Source organism: Bos mutus, unplaced genomic scaffold (assembly GCF_027580195.1).
Source record: "Bos mutus isolate GX-2022 unplaced genomic scaffold, NWIPB_WYAK_1.1 CTG202, whole genome shotgun sequence".
NCBI classification, from domain to species: Eukaryota; Metazoa; Chordata; class Mammalia; order Artiodactyla; family Bovidae; genus Bos; species Bos mutus.
Genome location: NW_027219475.1, coordinates 224,619 through 244,726, shown reverse-complemented (window position 1 = coordinate 244,726; position 20,108 = coordinate 224,619). Strand labels below are relative to the sequence as shown.

General features: G+C 46.0%; 1 protein-coding gene and 1 pseudogene across 1 annotated transcript in view; one reads left to right on the top strand and one right to left on the bottom strand.

Moving 5' to 3' along the window:
* Positions 1-7,162, top strand: part of LOC102273823 (antigen WC1.1-like) — a 137,340-nt pseudogene extending 130,178 nt beyond the window's left edge.
* A 2,229-nt stretch (positions 7,163-9,391) lies between these two features.
* The window catches only part of LOC102270223 (antigen WC1.1-like), a 110,505-nt gene continuing 99,788 nt past the window's right edge, over positions 9,392-20,108 (bottom strand). The window contains 11 exon segments of the mRNA XM_070366758.1: positions 9,392-9,670; positions 10,885-11,022; positions 12,634-12,671; positions 12,971-13,067; positions 13,457-13,630; positions 14,721-14,821; positions 14,823-15,030; positions 15,120-15,240; positions 15,497-15,789; positions 19,503-19,817; positions 19,917-20,009. Coding sequence (XP_070222859.1) covers positions 9,525-9,670; positions 10,885-11,022; positions 12,634-12,671; positions 12,971-13,067; positions 13,457-13,630; positions 14,721-14,821; positions 14,823-15,030; positions 15,120-15,240; positions 15,497-15,789; positions 19,503-19,817; positions 19,917-20,009 — 1,724 coding nt within the window. The 3' untranslated portion in view covers positions 9,392-9,524.

Sequence of the window (20,108 nt, the reverse complement as noted above, 5' to 3'; positions counted from 1 at the left end):
TTTACAATTCCCTCTAACTGGAGCTTTGCAAGGTTATCCATTTAAGGATACCAGGGATAAGGAGGTGATTAGGCTGGACTCAGGTGGTTAATTCACAATATTCCAGCTTAGTCTCACCATCCCAAAGTCCTTATCCTAGTAACATCTGTAAAGTCCATTTTCAAATGTAAGGTAACATATTCACAGGTTCCACAGATTATGATGTAGAGATTTGTGAGTTCATTATTCTGCCTACCCACCCCCCACCCCAGTATCCACATCACATCCCATTCACAGATCCTTTTTAGATTTTACCAGGAAGCAGGATCTAGCTCCCCCTGCTTGCAGGTACCCAGATTAGTCTTTCTCTCTGTTCATATCCATGACATCACTGTGGTAGAAATAGACACAAAAAGACAAAGTAAGATGAAAGGGAGACGAATGTCATTCTTGTCACCTAGTGGACATCTCCTCAACTAGGTCGGGGATGTATAGTCACAAATTCTTGGAGAGAGGAAAACCCAGAGCACTGAGTTGGGTATTGTTCACTATGTCCTGTTTCCTCTCCTTTTCAATCTTAGATTTCCTGGCTGTCAGGATGGTGAGAAAGGACCAGGAGTGTGCTGGGTGGCTGGAAGTTTTCTACAATGGGACCTGGGGCAGTATCTGCCGCAGCCCCATGGAAGACATCACTGTGTCCATGATCTGCCGACAGCTTGACTGTGGGAACAGTGGAAGTCTCACCACTTCAGTTGCTCTTAGGAAGGTTCTAGACCCCGGTGGGTAGATAGAATCCGTTGTCAGAAAACTGATACCTCTCTCTGGCAGTGTCCTTCTGACCCTTGGAATTACAACTCATGCTATCCAAAGGACGAAGCCTATATCTCATGTGCAGGTAAATTACTGTTCTGTTTTTGTGTCTGTCCCAACCCCGTAGGATGTTGTTAGTGTGATTTTATGTTTTTCAGTCTAAGTGATGAATTTAGGTTGAATCTAGAAAAAGGTGGGCTATGTTTCTGTCTGTGTTTCCACGTATTTGTATTCGTTGTGCGGTATGGACCTGGTAAACAGCAAAGAGATAAAGAAATTTCAGCTTGTGGCAAGATGTAGTTAATGTCTCAGCCCATTAGATGATGAAACCTCTGTTTTTACTTGTTGTTTGGATTGAGCCAAGGACCTTTGATAATCTTGTTTGGGAACAAGACCAGCCCCAGCAGTCCCTGATCCAGCACTTCTCATCATTGCTTCTACAGGAGGGAAACACAAGAGCTGTCCAACTGCTGCCCCCTGCACAGGTACGTCAGCCCCGCCCCCTCCCCTGTGGCTCCCAGGGGCTCCTTCCTCCCACCAGGGGAGTCACAGGAGGGGCTGCTGCCTTTTCAGACAGAGAGACGCTCCGGCTCAGGGGAGGAGACAGCGAGTGCTCAGGGCGGGTGGAGGTCTGGCACAGCGGCTCCTGAGGCACTGTGTGTGATGACTCCTGGAGCCTGGCAGAGGCTGAGGTGGTGTGTCAGCAGCTGGGCTGTGGCCCGGCCCTGGAAGCTGTGCCAGCTGCGACATTTGGCCCTGGAAACGGGAGCATCTGGCTGGATGAGGTGCGGTGCGGGGGCCAGGAGTCCTCCCTGTGGGACTGTGCTGCTGAGCCCTGGGGACAGAGCGACTGCAAGCACGAGGAGGATGCTGGTGTGAGGTGCTCTGGTGAGTGAGGGGCTCGGTGTTCATCCTAGTGAGTGGAGGACAAATGTGAGTTTGTATCCAGAGCACTTCCTGGGATAACCTGCTGCTTTGTGCTCTGGCTCGAGAAAAAGCTATTATCTGATTTCCTGGGATCTGGGAGAGAATGATATGCCCATAATGATAGATGTAACCTGATGGCTTTTTCCAATTAACTCAGTACAGTAATCCATTCTTTTTTTCCTTCTCTCACTGTGAGAGAACAGCAGTTCCCTCCAGCCATGGAAGTAAGTGGTTCTGCTGCTCTGAGCAGTGTGATTGTGGAGATCCCCATATTTTCAGGCACTTGCACTATATATCTTTATATTTCAACAAAACTACCCATATCAGTACAGAAAACCTTAATGATCTCGTTTACAATCCTGTTAAGCAGTGGCAGCTGATGTCCTCCAGAGCTTTACCAACTTTCATCCTGTAAAAATCCTCTAGAACCAAAATGAGAAGACACTTGACATAGCTCAGGGAAAGACCTCTGTCGATCACATCTTGGGGTTCAGGCAAACCCATTGTGTCTTAGTAGTGACTTCATGGTCTTGAAGACTCAGAAGAAGACCAGTATAAGGACAGAAGGGTTTCTCTGGACTTATGACCCTCCTAAAACCCTATGGTCCACTTTGACTCAGCTCCAGACCCTGGCATCCTCTCCCTTCCCATGATCATCTGCATCATCCTCGGAGCCCTTCTCTTCATGGTCCTCATCATCCTGGGGATTCAGCTACACAGATGGAGAGCAGAGCACCAAGGTGGGCCTTAGGGATGCTAAATGATCTGGAAAGTGGTGGGAAAGGAATTGAGTCTGTTGTGACATCAAGAAAGTGCACAAGTATTGGTCTCCATGCTCATTATCTGGTAAAATCCCACCTTTTCTACAGTAGACAACAGGATTTGAAAGAATGGAATCCTTGGTCCTGGGTCGAATGTAAAATTTCTTGAGAATTATGACTTCCTGTGTGAACAGTGCCAGTGGATATTGAGTGTGAGATCAAGGTCAGGGTCAGGAAATCTAGTTCTGTTCCATGTAGCTAAGAAAGGAGCCTGAGCAGCCCAGAGTGGTTCCCCAAGGGGCAACGCTGGAGAGCACTGAAGGCCTTTTCTGTTGATAAAGGGATTAACTCCAGGGTCAGTCTCTAACTCATGCCACTTTCCCAGAGTTATCTGATTTTGAAGCTGCTGTTGATGAAGCTGTGTACCAGAAGATTGATGACATCATAAAACCAGGGAAGAAGGACCTGTTGGACAGCCAAGGTAAGTCCCACGCCCTCCCCTCTGATCATGAGTTGGCTGTGTGTTATTTTCAGCAAACAGAGACCTAACCTTATTAAGCCAACTTCACATGGAGTTCCAAGCCTTCTCTCTACAAGTCTGAAGTCTCAATATTTCCTCTAAACTATGACAGCAGGCATCCTACCATGACAGGGCAAAGGTTTCCATTTTTCTATGATGCTTTTCTCCCTACCAGGTAACCTGTCTGATGACTCAGCAACTAAGCTGCCGTATTACACAGGGGATGATGGAGAGGATGGAGACCCCGACTCTGCCTCAGGTAGCAGGTCTTCCCTTGGATGGTGGGGATGCGGAGGAGGAATTGTGTCTGAGGATCTCTTCCTGTGATTAAGACATCACAGGATGTCTTAATCATCCACAGGAAGGATCTCTTTTCTCTAGTTCACAACAACTTTTTCCCTCTCTTGCCCACTCTATGACCTCAGAAGTGGAAAGGTCAGACGTAGTTCTCTGTATTCATGGCCACTTCTACCCAGTTACAGACTGAATATGTAGTGCTTCCCAGGTGGCGCTAGTGGTAGAGAACCTGCCTGCCAATGCAGAGAGATAAGAGATGTTGGTTTGATCCCTGGATCAGGAAGATCCTCTGAAGGAGGGCAGGGCAACTGACTCCAGTAGTCTTGGCCAGAGAATCCCCACGGACAGAGGAGCCTGGCAGGCTACAGTCCACAGGGTCTCAAACAGTTGGACACAACTGAAGCAACTGAGCATGCATGGATCTAATAGTACATTATTATCTAATGTACCATTAAAGATTTTAAGACCATTTAAAAAATATCTGAAACTGATAAACTCAAAATTGTGTGGCTAAAGAGAACATTGGAAACTATAGTTGGATCCAGATTCAGTCTGATATTTTAATTATTTCATGGATTTTTGTATATATTGAGACACAAATATTGCTATTGATAAGCCCTGGAATATATGGAGTGATCAGTGCTGGTAGTTACCAATGACCAGAAACTCTTACTTACAAGGAACTGGAGAAAGGACAATGTCCTCTCTGGGTCTTCTCCAGATAATAAAGATGGACAACCCCTGGAGGTGAGATCCTAAGGTCAACCAAGGTCTAGAAGGGACTGAAACCCAGGCATCTTGTGACTGGGATGGTGGGATATCCTGTCTCTGAGTAACAGATGTCCAGGATCCCTCTCCCACCAGCTCTGTGTCTCCCAGAGCCTTAGAGAGCACACAGACACCTGGGTTCTCTTGGTCCAGATTCATCCTCCCCAGTCACTGATAAGTGCACAGTATATGTTATAAATCTGTATCATATGCTTGAAATAGTACCTGAAACTCATAGCATAATAGCTTTTGTTGATGCTTTATGATATGAGAGACCGTGTTAGAAAAATATGACTGACCCTGATATATTGAAATAGTTAAAAGATTTAAATGATTTCTGAGCACTGTGAGATCAAATACATGCCTTTGACACGACCTTGGAATATAGAGTCTATATTTATCAGTTGTTTGAACTTCTGCATTAGAAAGGACTTAGGCCATCACATAGTCCAACACATACTTTGCTATTCCACCTAAGTCCGTGTCTGTTTACAGATCCTCTGAGACAGCGTATCAACACCACAGGAAATGGTTATGATGATGTCGATGAGTTACCTGTTCCTGTAAATCTTTTCTTCCCTGGGATGAATGAAAATAACTTTTCCCCAGAGGACAGAGGTGGCGCCCGTTATTCCCAGACAAGTGAGTTGACAGCTCAGTAACCTGACTTCATCGTGTGGAGAAGATGAGTTTTGACCCACTTAACAGTCAGTTGTTCTTATTGTTGGAATTGGGGTAGACTCTTATACCTAGATGGGCTTCCCGGGTGGTGCGATAATAAAGACTCCACCTGCTAATGCAGGAGACACAAGCGGGTGTCTTGTGTCTTGATAGGGTTTGATCCCTGGGTTGGGAAGGTTCCCTGGAGGAGGGCACGGCAAACCACTACAGTATTCTTGCCTGGAGAATCCCATGGACAGAGGAGCCTGGCAGGCTATAGTCCGTGGGGTCGCAGAGAGTCGGACATGACTGAGCATGCTCACATGCACAGAGAAAGAAGAATGCCTTCCTGGACCTTTTCCAGTTAGTAAAGATGGACGACTAAAAGGGACTGAAACCCAGGCGTCCTGTAACTGGGATGGTGGAATATCCTGTCTCTGAGTAACAGATGTCCAGGCTCCCTCTCCCACCAGCTCTGTGTCTTCCAGAGCTTCAGAGAGCACAGACACCTGGGTTCTCTTGGATCAGATTCATGCTCCCCAGTCACTTTTATGTGCATAGTATGTGTTACAACTCTGTACCACATGCTCAAAAAGAGTACCTAAAACTCATAGCATTATAGATTTTGTTGATGCTTTATGATATGAGAGACCATACTAGAAAAATATGATTGACCCTGATATATTGGAATATTTAGAAGGTTTAAATGATTTCTGAGCACACTGAAATAAACTACATGCCTTTAACAGCCCTGGAATATGGAGTATATATTAGTCATTTATTTGAATCTCTGCCTCAGAAGGGACTTGGAGCATCACTTAGTCCAACTCATATTTTGCTTTTTCACCTAAGTTCTTATCTGTTTTCAGAGCCTCCGGGACAGAACATCAACACCATAGGAAATGGTTATGATGATGTTGATGAGTTACCTGTTCCCATAAATCCTTTCTTCCCTGGGATGAATGAGAATAACTTTTTCCCAGATGATAGAGGTGGTGCCAGGTATTCCCAGACTGGTGAGTTGACAGCTCAGTAGCCTAACTTCATCATCATGGAGAAGATGAGTTTGACTCATCAACTGTCAGTGTTTCTTTACTATCAGAACTGGGGTAGCCTTGTTTGGGTTTCCCTGGTGGTGCAGTAGTAAGGACTCTGCCTGCAAATGCAGGAGACAAAAGAGACTTGAATTCGATCCGTGAGTCAGGAAGAGTCCCTGGAGAAAGAAATGGCAACCCACTCCAGTATTCTTGCCTGGAAAATCATGTGGACAGAAGAGCCTTGTGGGCTATAGTCCACGGGGTTGCAAAGAGTCAAACACGAGTGAGCATGCATGCACCACATATACCAGGTATTATTGACTTTTTATTATCTCTGGAATATTGGAGCTACTTCATCTCTTCTAAGAGGAGAACATACTGTGTTCTCTTGTCCGTGTCCATCATCAATTGGATAAAGACACATTTGTATGAGTTACAGAGGCTTTGTTTCCATTTTCATACCCCAAATTGAAATATATGTTTTGACAATAAATTTGGAGATTTTTCAAATTGTGAGAACTAATCTGAAATGTTTTTAATGGCAGTATAAATTAAATTTATGAGCTATAAAACTTGTTTTGAGAAATCTGTGTAACCATATATTTAAAGTTGATTGCTCACTATTAAAGCAGAATCTGAAATAGCCTTAACTACAGAATCATAAATCTCAGCACTAGATGGGAACCAAGAGAAAATTTTCTCTCACTTCAATTGCCAGATGAAGACCCTCATTCCCAAGGACTAGGCTTTCTGCCTATATGTGGGGATATGGTCCCTGGGGAGCAGGAGGTTGTGAAATTTGGTTGAGTTGCCCATTTCTGGCATCTGACAGAGGACCCAGAGTGTTCTCATAGAGCTTGCTTGTCAGGCTGGTTCTGTTGCTGAGGTGCTCAGAAGAGGGCATCTAAGGCACTCTACAGAGGTCATCTCCTGTCTCTACTTCTTGAGAAATCAGACCCACCGAGTGTTGAAGAGGCATGCACATCTCCTTTCCACTCCTGGCCATTATTGGTCCATCTTCTTTCCAACTTCCAAGGTCCAGACAAGATGTTGCATGGAGTAGCTGAGTCAGTATGAAGTAGCTCAATCTAGACTTTTAGACAATGCTGGGTGCTCCCCCTCACCTCAGATACTTTGTGGCCCCTTTTACTATCCTTCCATCAAAGGTTGTGTCTTGTCATTTTGTCACCACTAAAACCAGACTCTCCTTACTGTTTCAGGCATGTCTCTGAAGTCTCTGAGAGAAACTGTTGACTCTGGGGTGGAAGAGAAGGAGTCCTCATTGGTCCTGAGACAAGAAGAGCCTGGATATGATGATGTGGAGCTTAGCACCATGTAGCACCATGTTTGAAGCAAGAAATTCTTAAAAGACAACTCTGTAATATTTTTTGTCAAATAAATGAGAATCCTGTCTTCTTCATAATTATTGTTTTTACATGGAACTATGATTAAAGGAATTTTTTTTTCATCTGTAGAAATCATATCATTACCTGCGACACAGGGTTTTACATTGAAAGTTGCCATGAAACATAATCCCTGACATTTTCATGTCTTTGTAACTTACTCCATTCTGCCAGAATAAAGTATTTATGGGTGGTAAGTGCCTGTGAGGTTTCAGAAAAATCCTAGAGACTTTCACTGGGTCTTCCCAAATAACATAGGACAGGCCTCCAAGCTTAACATGCTAAGTGCACTACAGATAGGAAAGAATTTCCTATAAATACTTTCCCCACATGACATTCTGGCTGCCTTGTCATAATTAATACTCTGCAGAGAAGTTTTCTTGTTTTTGTGACAGACCCTGGAACGATAAACCCTCCCAAACCACCCCTCACAAAAGGCCCCTTCACAGGCCACATGGATAACTTGGAATGATTGCCCTCATCTTCCTGATCTAAACAGTCCAAAAGTCTATTCACCAACTCCTGGCCAGTTTTGAGCACTCAATCCATAATAGGCTCATCCTGAGACTCTCCCAAGTCTAGGTGGGAAATCTTGTCCTCCTCTCCTCTCCCATAATTTTATATGATTTTTATCACCCAGAATTATAGTAACCAGCTCTTTTGGCTTCATGGATACCGTGAATCAGGAATAAAATATAATATTCTTTATGGGTACACTTTACTCTGTCACTTATTTCATCACTTCCCAATGGCAAATGGCCACATGAGCTGCACTTGGAGAAACCCTAGGGATCTCTAATCCCCAGCACAGAAAAAAAAATTACAGAGATTACAAGCATGAGAGTAGGTTGGAGCCTTGGACATCATCCAGAGCCATCAACTAAATAACAGGTTGGCCACAAATCATACTCAGGCCAGCACTCTCAGGTCTTATATTAGTTCAGCAGCTTCTCCAAATGTCCACAATGAAATGGGATGGGAGTCAGGGTATTGTGGAAATGTATTGTTTACTTGGTCACCCCTACAAGACAGCTCTCTCTACCCTGAACAATCACAGCAGGATCACATTTACATTTTCAACAGTTACCAGATTAAAGGACTCTTTAAACAACATGTTTTCAGAGAAGCCTATTGGTCTGAAATTCTTCCTCTAAGAGTTCAGTCATATCAGATGCCTCCATTGACATCAATAAAACTCACATAGCCCCAAATCCCTCATCTTTCTGTCTATATCCCTTCTTCTAGATCCCCTCTGTCTTATTCTCCAATTTCTTGCCCCTTTATCCCACCTGATGCCCCTCAGTGGTGGGTCGGATGGTAAAGAATCTGCCTGCTGGGCAGGAGACCTGGGGTCGATCTCTGGGTGGGGAAGACCCCCTGAAAAAGGGAATGGTAACCCACTCCACTCCAGTATTCTTGCCTGGAGAATCTCATGGACAGAGGAGCCTGGCAGGCTACAGTCCACAGGGTGGCAAAGATTCGGACACCACTGAGTGACTAACATTTTCACTTTGTCCCACCTGGATACAGGGTATGAGGTAGCACCGATTTGCCCTTCACCAACTTGGAGAGAGATACGAGTTGATGTAATTCACTTTAAATGCTAGATAATTGGACAGACAAGAAATGACAACATCCTGAAGAAGTAGTAGAAAGTGATGGAGAGGCAAGACTAGATTTAAAAGGATTTGATAACCAACTAGACATGGGAGAAGAGAGATAAAGAGTCTATATGCACTTGAGGAAAAAACTGAAAAAAGTAACCTAGGGAATGGGAGATAAAAAGGAAGAGGTAGTTATGTAGAGTGAGATTTTTAATTGGCCTTGAGAATTTAGGCAGGGTAAGGAAAGCTGTATGCATTCTCTTCCACCAGCCAATTTCTTACCCTCAACTTTGAAACTCACACCCAATCTGGTGCCCAATAACTGAATAAAAACAGATGGTGTGACATCTTGGGAAAGGGGAAGAGCATATAGGAAGGTTTAGGATTTCCGCCCCCCACACAAGTTCACCTTGCTAAGAATGAAGGTGTGAGTGTGGACAAAGTTTAGAATCTGCTGTCTAAGAAGAGTGACCTGGAGCATTTCTGAGCCTGAGTGAAGTCATGCCTTAATTAGCATTTGGGGAGGTGAGACAAGTCAGTTCACTCATCTGGTATTTCCTTATAAGGAAATTGTGATTGAGTACCAATCCTCTAAGAGCATTTGGAATGAATCTTGCCATTGTCAACAAAGCAAAAAGTTATTTTATTGAGAATATTTCATTATGAGCAATTTCCATATAATACAATTATAGGTCAGCACTACTCTATTAAAATATGGGCAATTAGAATATCTGAGACAACATCTCATATTTAATACATCATGGGGAAGTAACTATGGATGTTTCCAGAGCACTTAGTTCAACATCATCGTACCCAGTGTCTGCTTCCTCCCCCTGGAGCAACCAGGGGCTCTCTTCTTCTTCCCTAGGATCAGCCACCTCTCTAGAGATATTCAGAGAAGAACCTGAAGTAGGAACGAAACATTTGATTAGAACTGAAGCAAAGGGACCTGACAGAGCCCTGTGGTGGAAGTGAGTCAAATAAGTGGTGATGACAAAGCATCCCTGGGATCCAGGTGCACTCAGGGAGGCTCAGGCTATTTCATGTTTATTTCAGTGAGGATGGATCAGGGCTGTCTTCTCAAGATCCGGCCCAGGAATTGGCTAGTTAGTGGTCCAGTGGTCAGGACTTGGTGCTTTCACTTCTGTAGCCCAGGTACAATTTCTGTTTCAGGCACTAAGACCTGCAAGTCTTGCAGCACTGTCCCTCCCCACCCCCAACCCCCCAAAAAAGGATTCAGCCCATCTGAGGTCTCAACTCAAATGGGAAATCCTGGATTAAAGATCTGTTCCCAGGCTACACAATCAGCAAGGAGATGCCCAAGAAGGGAAGAAACTCTAGAAGGGGTATAAAATTTTCTTTTTTCATAATCAACAGGTCTGAATCAACAAGGAGAGGGAGGTAGAAGATCACATCTGGAGAAATCTCAGCTCCTCACTGACCATCCAACTCTGCTCTTGGTGGTCTTGACTTGTGTTCCCCAAAGCCCACAAAAGCAACCACAGGATCCTTCTGCAGTTGCCCCTCCCCAGGAAACACATGAACCTCAGATGGAGAAATACCCTTGATGGAGAATGAGTGTATTTCCTTGGCCACTGAAATGTGTGGAGCAGATTAACATGAACCTGCCCACAAATTCTGAGTCCATAATCCACCATCATGCTTTTGTTTTTTAGGGCCATATATACCATCCACTTTACACATATTTGGGTTGACCTATGGTCAGAGTGCATTTTAAAGTATAAAAATGCTTTACAAATTCCAATACTAACATAGTCTTTAAAATCTCTAACTGCATTTCACATATGAGACAGCACAAAAGGTTATTCAGTTATTCTATTTTTGTATTAGGTAAATATGCTCAAGTAATCTGCAAGTGTTAATGCAGGCACATGAAGGATAAAGCCATGCAGACACAGTTACTAATACTAGAGTGCTTCCTCTTCTCCCCAGGAGTCTGAAAGCATTAAAGAAAGGAATAAGATCAAAATTATGCTATCAACTATTTGAGGTCATCCAAAATTGGAATATCTATGAGGGATGGACACTGAGCAGCTCAAATTCACCATTTCCAGGATAGAGACCAAAGATTGCAGGAGATCAGCTAACTCCACTCACCTGTCTGAGAGGACCTCGTCACATCCACCTTCTCTGGGGGCACTTCCTCCTCACTCCCCTGAGAGGCAGTAGGAGCCCCAGGCAATGGTACCTCTTCAGCATCATCGTAATCCTCACCAAGGGCATCAGTCCTCTGATCTGGGGCTTCCAAAGGCAGAGCAAGGGTCAGATGAAACCACAGGAAGTGGGTTGGTCTGGGAAATACCTAAGATCCCTTCTGACCCAGAGTTTCTGAGCCACTAAACAAAAGTACCAGTCACTCTTTGTTGCAACAGAATTTTTTCTAAGGTTGTATTTCATGCTGGTGTGCCCATAAACCAAACAAATGATTTTATACATATCAATACTTCCTTTGCCAACAAATGTCTATATAATCAAAGCTATGGTTTTTCCAGTAGTCATGTATAGATGTGAGAGTTGGACCATAAAGAAGGCTGAACATCAAAGAATTGATGCTTTTGAACTGTGGTGTTGAAGAAGACTCTTCAGAGTCCCTTGGACTGCAGGGAGATCAAAACTGTCAATCCTAAAGGAAATCAACCCTGAATAGTCACTGGAAGGACTGATGATGAAGCTGAAGCTCCAATACTTTGGCCACCTGATGTGAAGAACTGTCTCATTAGAAAAAACCCTAATGCTGGGAAAGATTGACAGCAGGAGAACAAGAGGATGACAGAGGATGAGATAGTTAGATAGGATCACTGACTCAATGGACATGAGTTCAAGCAAGCTCCAGGAGCTGATGATGGACAGGGAAACCTGGCGTGCTGAAGTCCATGGGGTCACAAAGAGTCAGACATGACTGAGCAACTCAACAACAACAACAACATTTCCCGATTAAAATTACATATCTCAAAGCAACTCTTATACCAATGAGCATTACTATAAAATTTTGACAAATTATGTTTTCCAGATGTTGTTGTTGTTGTTCAGTCGCCAAGTCATGTCTGACTCTTTGCAACTCCAAGGACTGCAGAATGAAAGGCTTCCCTGTCCCTCACCATCTGCCGGAGTTTTTCCAAGTTCATGTCCATTGAATCGGTGACACCATCCAACCATCTCATCCTCTGTCACCCTCTTCGCCTTCTGCCCTCAATCTTTCCCAGCATCAGGGTCTTTTCCAATGAGTCAGCTGTTCCCATCAGGTGGACAAAGTATTGGAGCTTCAGCTTCAGCATCAGTTCTTCCAATGTGTATTCAGTGTTGATTCCCTTTAATATTGACTGATTTGATCTTCTTACTGTCCAAGGGACTCTCAAGAGTCTTCTCCAGCACCTCAGTTCAAAAGCATCAATTCTTCAGTGCTCTACCTTCTTTATGGTCCAGCTCTCACAACTGTACATGATTACTGGAAAAACCATAGCCTTGACTATACGGACCTTTGTCAGCAAAGTGATGTCTTTGCTTTTTAATACACTGTCTAGGTTTGTCAGAGCTTTTCTTCCAAGAAGCGAGTGTCTTAATTTCATGGCTGCAGTCACCATCCACAATGATTTTAGAGATGTTTCCAGATAATGTTTTCTTTTAAATATGTGCCTGTTGTGACCGAATGAGAGTGACTAAGGACACAGAGAGCCCAGCCCCAGCATGAGACATTGCAGAACAGCTAGAGAAGGGGGAGAACAGACCCCATCTGGACACAAGGGATCCCTCTGGTCCATTAAAGGAATACTGTTTCCCTTGCATCTCATCTCTATGAGGGAAACTCTCCTCCCCAACATCCAGTTTCAGCGGGTCCACCTCTATTACCTGGATCAGATCTGTGGTCATTGTTGTCTTCATTGTCCCTCATGTAACATGGCATTTTATTCACTGAGTCATCTGATAGGAATCGTAAAGTGTAGGAAAATGTCACAGAATACACAGAAATGACCCTCCGGACACCCACAGAACATGTGTTAAGACTGAGAAGAAACGCGGAGACAGGCCTGGCTACTGCAGCACAGATGGAGGCTCGGGGCTCATCTCTCTTTGGAGAGCCGCCTCTGTGAGCTTGGGGTATACATGAGGTCTGCAGACACTGAGAAGATGTGCACAGCCAGTGGGTGATGACAACCAGAAGTCCCAGGAGGGCAGGCAGAGACACCCACCTGGGCTGCCCAGAAGATCCCCTTTCTGTGTCACAAGGTGATCTAGGTCCTTGTACACAGCTTCAGCAAGAGCATCTTCATAACTGGATAAGGCTGAGAGATCCCCCAGCAGGTCAGAGATGCTGCTCCAGATACCCCGATCCAGCCAGCCCACCCTTCATCTCCCCAGTGCTCACATGGGCTGCTGGGACCTCAGCATTGTCTCCCACCCCATGCATCGTGTGTGTACCTTCTCTCCTCATCTGACCTGAATCCACAGCTCAGCCTCAACTCTTTCTTCTCTCACAGAAGAGGCCATGTCATATGAGAATTCACATCCCAGTCCTAAGAACCTGTGTACACTCAGCCTTTAGAGATCAGCACAGAGCACATGGAGTCTGCAGACTCAGAACAGAGACCTGGCCCAGGTTTCTCTCCTCACATCTGCTCCATCTCCTGCCTCCACACACTCTCCCTGGTCCCCAGTTCCCCCTGCAGCCCACCTCTGCGCTCTGCTCTCCATCTGAACAGCTGAGTCACCAGGATGATGAGGACCAGGAAGAGAAGGGCTCCCAATATGAAGCAGAGGACCTCAGGCAGGGAGAAGGCACCAGGGAGAGGATTTGAGGTTGTTCTGGTCCCTAAGGAGAACAAGGCAAGAGGGTGTGGAGAAGGTCCTGGGCATAGAGAAATCCCTGAGCCAGCATTTCCGGGAGCTCCAGATGATGGTGTTCCAGCGTTAGACAGTGACTGGGCTCCCTTGGGTCTCATCCTGAGATGGGTCAACTCCACTCTGGCCAGTGTGACCCCAAGGCAGAGCCAGGGGTTATCAGGGAGCTGCCATGCCAAGACAGCCTCTGAGGACCCAGTTCATCCCTTCTCCTTGGGGATCAAACAGGCCTGGAATTTGCATCTCACTGATGAGGAGCAACACTTAAGGGCAGGTGGGAGAACTTTAGACTCTTCAAAATGGGAATCAGCTTCTCTTGGACCCCTGGGCATGAGAACCCTCTGACCCAGGGGACCAAGGCAGAGGAGTTCCCCAACATACTGCTCTGGTTCACCCCCACCAGTCAGGGGCTCCTCAAGCTCTTTGCTCTCTTTCATTGTCAGAGAATCCACAGAACAGGTCCCAAGACTCTGAATATCTACCCTGCCCAGGAATCCTGGCACTATACTTACTGGGGGGCAGTTGCGGGGCTGGCAATGTAATTCTTACAGCCAAAAAAAGTAGGAGTTTGGAGAAAGAAAATTGGCCAGAAATAGGTGAAAGTGAAAGTGTTAGTCACTCAGTCGTGTTCAACTCTTTGTGACCCCCTGGACTATAGCCCACCAGGTTCCCCTGTCCATGGAATTCTCCAGGCAAGAATAATGGAGTGGGTTGCCATTTCCTCCTCCAGGGGATCTTCCTGACTGAGGGACCAAAGCCCAGTCTCTTGCATTGCAGGCAGATTCTTGACTGTCTGAGCCACTTACTAGGGTGTGGTTGGGGAGGGCAATGCAATTTTTTCACCCAGAGAAAAAACAGGAGTTGGGAGCAGGGTGATTGACCAGATGCAGGGCAGCCCATTTTTCTCTCCTGAGCCCTGAAATCACCCTTCAGTCTCCACAAAATCAGTGTCCAGTCCTCCCAGCTTCTACATCATAGATCAAGGCCCCAGGACCGGGACACTGTCTGAATACAAACTCCCCACCACCCCCCAGCCCAGCCCACTGTCCTTGCGCTGCCCCAGCTCACCCAGGGCAGACCCCGAGCCTCTCACTCACCAGAACACCTCACACCAGCATCCTCCTCATGCTTGCAGTCACTCTGCCCCCAGGGCTCCACAGCACAATCCCACAGGGAGGACTCCTGGCCCCTGCACCTCGTCCAGCCAGATGTTCCCATTTCCAGGGCCAAACCCTGTGGCCTACATGGCTTCCAGGGCCTGGCCACAGCCCAGCTGCTGACACACCACCTCAGCCTCTGCCAGGCTCCAGGAGTCATCACACACGGTGCCCCAGGAGCCGCTGTGCCAGATCTCCACCCGCCCTGAGCACTTGCTGTCTCCTCCCCTGAGCCGGAGCGTCTCTCTGTCTGAAAAGGCAGCAGCCCCTCCTGTGACTGCCCCTTGTGGGAAGAAGGAGTCCCTGGGAGCCACAGGGGAGGGGGCGGGGCTGACGTACCTGTGCAGGGGGCAGCAGTTGGACAGCTCTGGTGTCTCCCTCCTGTAGAAGCAATGATGAGAAATACTGGATCAGGGACAGCTGGGGGTAGGCTTGTCCCCAAACATGAATATCTATCATCCTTGGTTCAGTCCAAACGACAAGGGTAAATACAGGCTCATTATCTATTGGACTGAAGCATTCACTGCATGTGACCACTAGCTGAAACAACTGTAACTGTTTATATATTTGTCTCCACATTCCACTACAAATACAAGCACACACATTTTGTAGATTCGACCTAAATTCATCACTTAGATTGCAAAATATAAAACCGCACTAACGACATCCTACAGGGCTGGGATAGACACAGAAACAGTAAGTCACCTGGACACTACCTCCTTTGGAGAACATGAAGTGTAATTCCAAGGGTCAGAAGGACACAGCCAGAGAGAGGTGTCAGTTTTCTGACACTGGATTCCATCTACACACTGGGGTCTAGAACCTTCCCTAAGAGCAACAGAAGAGTTGAGGATTCCACTCTCCCCACAGCCAAGCTGTCTGCAGATCATGGACACAGTGATATCTTCCATGGGGCTGTGGCAGACACTGCCCCAAGTCCCATTGTAGAAAACTTCTAGCCACCCAGCACACTGCTGGTCCTCGCTCACCATCCTGAGGGCCAGGAACTCTTAAGATTGAAAGGGAGGAGATGGGACACAGTGAGCATTCCACTCAGTGCTCTGGGTTTTCCTCTCCCCCAGAAACTGTGACCATACATCCCCAATCCAGCAGAGGAGATGTCCACTGGATGAGAAGACTGACTTTTGCCTCACTTTCACCTGACTTTGTCCATTAATATAAGTCTATACCCCAACCAGTAATGCTGAAGAAGCTGAAGTTGAATGGTTCTATGAAGACCTACAAGACCTTTTAGGACTAACACCCAAAAAAGATGTCCTTTTCATTATAGGGGACTAGAATGCAAAAGCAGGAAGTCAAGAAACACCTGGAGTAACAGGCAAATTTGGCCTTGGAAAATGGAATGAAGCAGGGCAAAGACTAATAGAGTTTTGCAAAGAAAATGCGCTGGTCATAACAAACACCTGCTTCCAATAACACAAGAGAAGACTCTATACATGGACATCACCAGATGGTCAACACCGAAATCAGATTGATTATATCCTTTGCAGCCAAAGATGGAGAAGCTTTATACAGTCAGCAAAAACAAGAACAGGAGCTGACTGTGGCTCAGACCATGAACTCCTTATTGCCAAATTCAGACTTAAATTGAAAAAGTAGGGAAAACCACTAGACCATTCAGATATGACCTAAATCAAATTCCTTATGATTATACAGTGGAAGTGAGAAATAGATTTAAGGGCCTAGATCTGATAGATAGAGTGCCTGATGAACTATGGAATGAGGTTCGTGACATTGTACAGGAGACAGGGATCAAGACCATTCCCATGGAAAAGAAATGCAAAAAAGCAAAATGGCTGTCTGGGGAGGCCTTACAAATAGCTGTGAAAAGAAGAGAAGCAAAACGCAAAGGAGAAAAGGAAAGATATAAACATCTGAATGCAGAGTTACAAAGAATAGCAAGAAGAGATTAGAAAGCCTTCTTCAGCGATCAATGCAAAGAAATAGAGGGAGACAACAGAATGGGAAAGACTAGGGATCTCTTCAAGAAAATCAGAGATACCAAAGGAACATTTCATGCAAAGATGGGCTTGATAAAGGACAGAAATGGTATGGACCTAACAGAAGCAGAAGATACTAAGAAGAGATGGTAAAAATACACAGAAGAACTGTACAAAAAAGATCTCCACGACCCAGATAATCACGATGGTATGATCACTGACCTAGAGCCAGACATCCTGGAATGTGAAGTCAAGTGGGCCTTAGAAAGCATCACTACGAACAAAGCTAGTGGAGGTGATAGAATTCCAGTTGAGCTATTTCAAATCCTGAAAGATGATGCTGTGAAAATACTGCACTCAATATGCCAGCAAATTTGGAAAACTCATCAGTGGCCATAGGACTGGAAAAGGTCAGTTTTCATTCCAATCCCTAAGAAAGGCAATGCCAATGAATGCTCAAACTACCACACAATTGCACTCATCTCACATGCTAGCAAAGTAATGCTCAAAATTCTCCAAGCCAGGCTTCAGCAATATGTGAGCCGTGAACTTCCTGATGTTCAAGCTGGTTTTAGAAAAGGCAGAGGAACCAGAGATCAAATTGCCAACATCCACTGGATCATGGAAAAAGCAAAAGAGTTCCAGAAAAGCATCTATTTCTGCTTTATTGACTATGCCAAAGCCTTTGACTGTGTGGATCACAATAAACTGTGGAAAATTCTTCAAGAGATGGGAATACCAGACCACCTGATCTGCCTCTTGAGAAATTTGTATGCAGGTCAGGAAGCAACAGTTAGAACTGGACATGGAACAACAGACTGGTTCCAAATAGGAAAAGGAGTTCATCAAGGCTGTATATTGTCACCCTGTTTATTTAACTTATATATAGTGTACATCATGAGAAACGCTGGACTGGAAGAAACACAAGCTCGAATCAAGATTGCCAGGAGAAATATCAATCACCTCAGATATGCAGATGACACCACCCTTATGGCAAAAAGTGAAGAGGAACTAAAAAGCCTCTTGATTAAAGTGAAAGAGGAGAGTGAAAAAGTTGGCTTCAAGCTGTACATTCAGAAAACGAAGATCATGGCATCTGGTCCCATCACTTCATGGCAAATAGATGGGGAAAAAGTGGAAATGGTGTCAGACTTTATGTTTTGGGGCTCCAAAATCACTGCAGATGGTGACTGCAGCCATGAAATTAAAAGACGCTTACTCCTTGGAAGGAAAGTTATGACCAACCTAGATAGCATATTCAAAAGCAGAGACATTACTTTGCCAACAAAGGTTCGTCTAGTCAAGGCTATGGTTTTCCTGTGGTCATGTATGGATGTGAGAGTTGGACTGTGAAGAAGGCTGAGCGCCAAAGAATTGATGCTTTTGAATTGTGGTGTTGGAGAGGACTCTTGAGAGTCTCTTGGACTGCAAGGAGATCCAACCAGTCCATTCGGAAGGAGATCAGCCCTGGGTGTTCTTTGCAAGGAATGATGCTAAAGCTGAAACTCCAGTACTTTGGCCACCTCATGCGAAAAATTGACTCATTGGGAAAGACTCTGATGCTGGGAGGGATTGGGGGCAAGAGGAGAAGGGGACAACAGAGGATGAGATGTCTGGATGGCACCACTGACTCGATGGACGTGAGTCTGAGTGAACTCCGGGAGTTGGTGATGAACAGGGAGGCCTGGCGTGCTGCGATTCATGGGGTCGCAAAGAGTCAGACATGACTGAGAGATTGATCTGATCTGAACCATCTTTCTATTTCAACCACAAGGATGTAGTGATTATGAACAGAGGAAGACCAACCAGCACTTACAGGGCAGGGGAGCTGAATCCTGCTTCCTGAGAAAACTTCTAAAGACTGTGTGAAAGGATGTGATGTGCCCAGTGAGGTGGTCAACAGTATAATGAACCCCCAGAAATGTCCACATCCCAATCCTGGAGCCTGTGATATGTTACCTTACATTTAGAAAGGGGCTTCACAGATGTGATTAATAAGGACCTTGGGATGGTGAGATTAAGCTGGAACAATGTGTATTAATCACCTGAGCCCAGCCTAATCACCTCCTTAGCCCTAATACCCTTAGATGGATCACCTTGCAAAGCTCCAGTTAGAGGGAAATGTAAGTGAGGAAGAACAGTTGGAATAGGCACTGTTATCTGAAGAAGAAGAAGAAGAAGGAGGAGGAGGAGGAGGAGGAGGAGAAGGAGGAGAAGGAGGAGGAGGAGGAGGAGGAGAGGAGGAGAAGAAGGAGAAGGAAAAGGAGGAGAAGGAGAAGAAGAAAGAGGGCCCTGAGTCAAGGAATGAGGCCACATATAAACCAGGAACGGCTGGGAAAAGAGTAAGCCGCAGAGCATCCAGGAAGAAAGCAGCACTGTGGACACTGGGATGTTGGCTCACAGAGACCATTGTCAGACTCCTAGCAAACAGAACTGAACAGAATAAATCTATGCTTTCATTACAACGTCACCAGAATCTCTAGACTGTATTATGACAGGGAACTGCAGAGTGAGTCCTGCTTTCACGTGGAAACTGTGAGAAAAAGCTCTGGCAGGAAACACTGCTGAGAAGAAAGGACCAGAATCTCAGCCACTGCAGGAGGAAGTGAAAGCACCTCGTCTTCTCGTCTGCTGGAAAGACAGGCTCCATGGGAGGAAGCCTCCTACTCTGGTCCTTTCAGCATCTCTCCATTAGGGCTCAGAACCCCGTCCTCCAGGGCCCCATCCCTCCCCCAGCCTGTGGACAGTGTGCAGCACGCACCTGAGCAGATGACCCCCACGTCCTCCTTGTGTCTGCAGTCCTGCCGCCCCCAGCCTCGGGAAGGGCACCTCCACACGTGGGACTCATTTCCTGTGCAGTTCAGGTCGTCCAGCCAGATGGGCCCTGATCCTGCCCCGAAGTGAGCAGACCCCGTGGCATTGAGGGCTTCTCCACAGCCCAGCTGCCTGCACACCACGTGGGCATCCTCCAGGTCCTAGCCGTCATCACAGATGATGCCCCAGGAGCCCTGGTCAAGGATCTCCACTCTCCCGGCGCAGGGACCGCCCCCGTCCACCAGGCGGAGCTGTCTGCTGTCTGAGGAGAGAAAAATGGAACAATGGGGTGGTGACGGGTGGTGAGGGGGGCGAGGGGGCAGGGGAGTGAGAAGGGTCTTCTGTCCTGTGGGACCCTCACCTGAGCAGTAGGGGGTGCTCTCCTCTGAGGCTGCAGAGCCTGCTGGTTCAGACACGGAGTCATCGCACTGGGGCAGCACCTGGGTCTGGTTTCCTGCGGAAACAGGGGATTGGGAGGGTTAAAGAACAGAAAATTGAATTAAGGTAAATAATGACCTAAGTGGTGGAGCCTGAGATAAACGCTGTAACATAG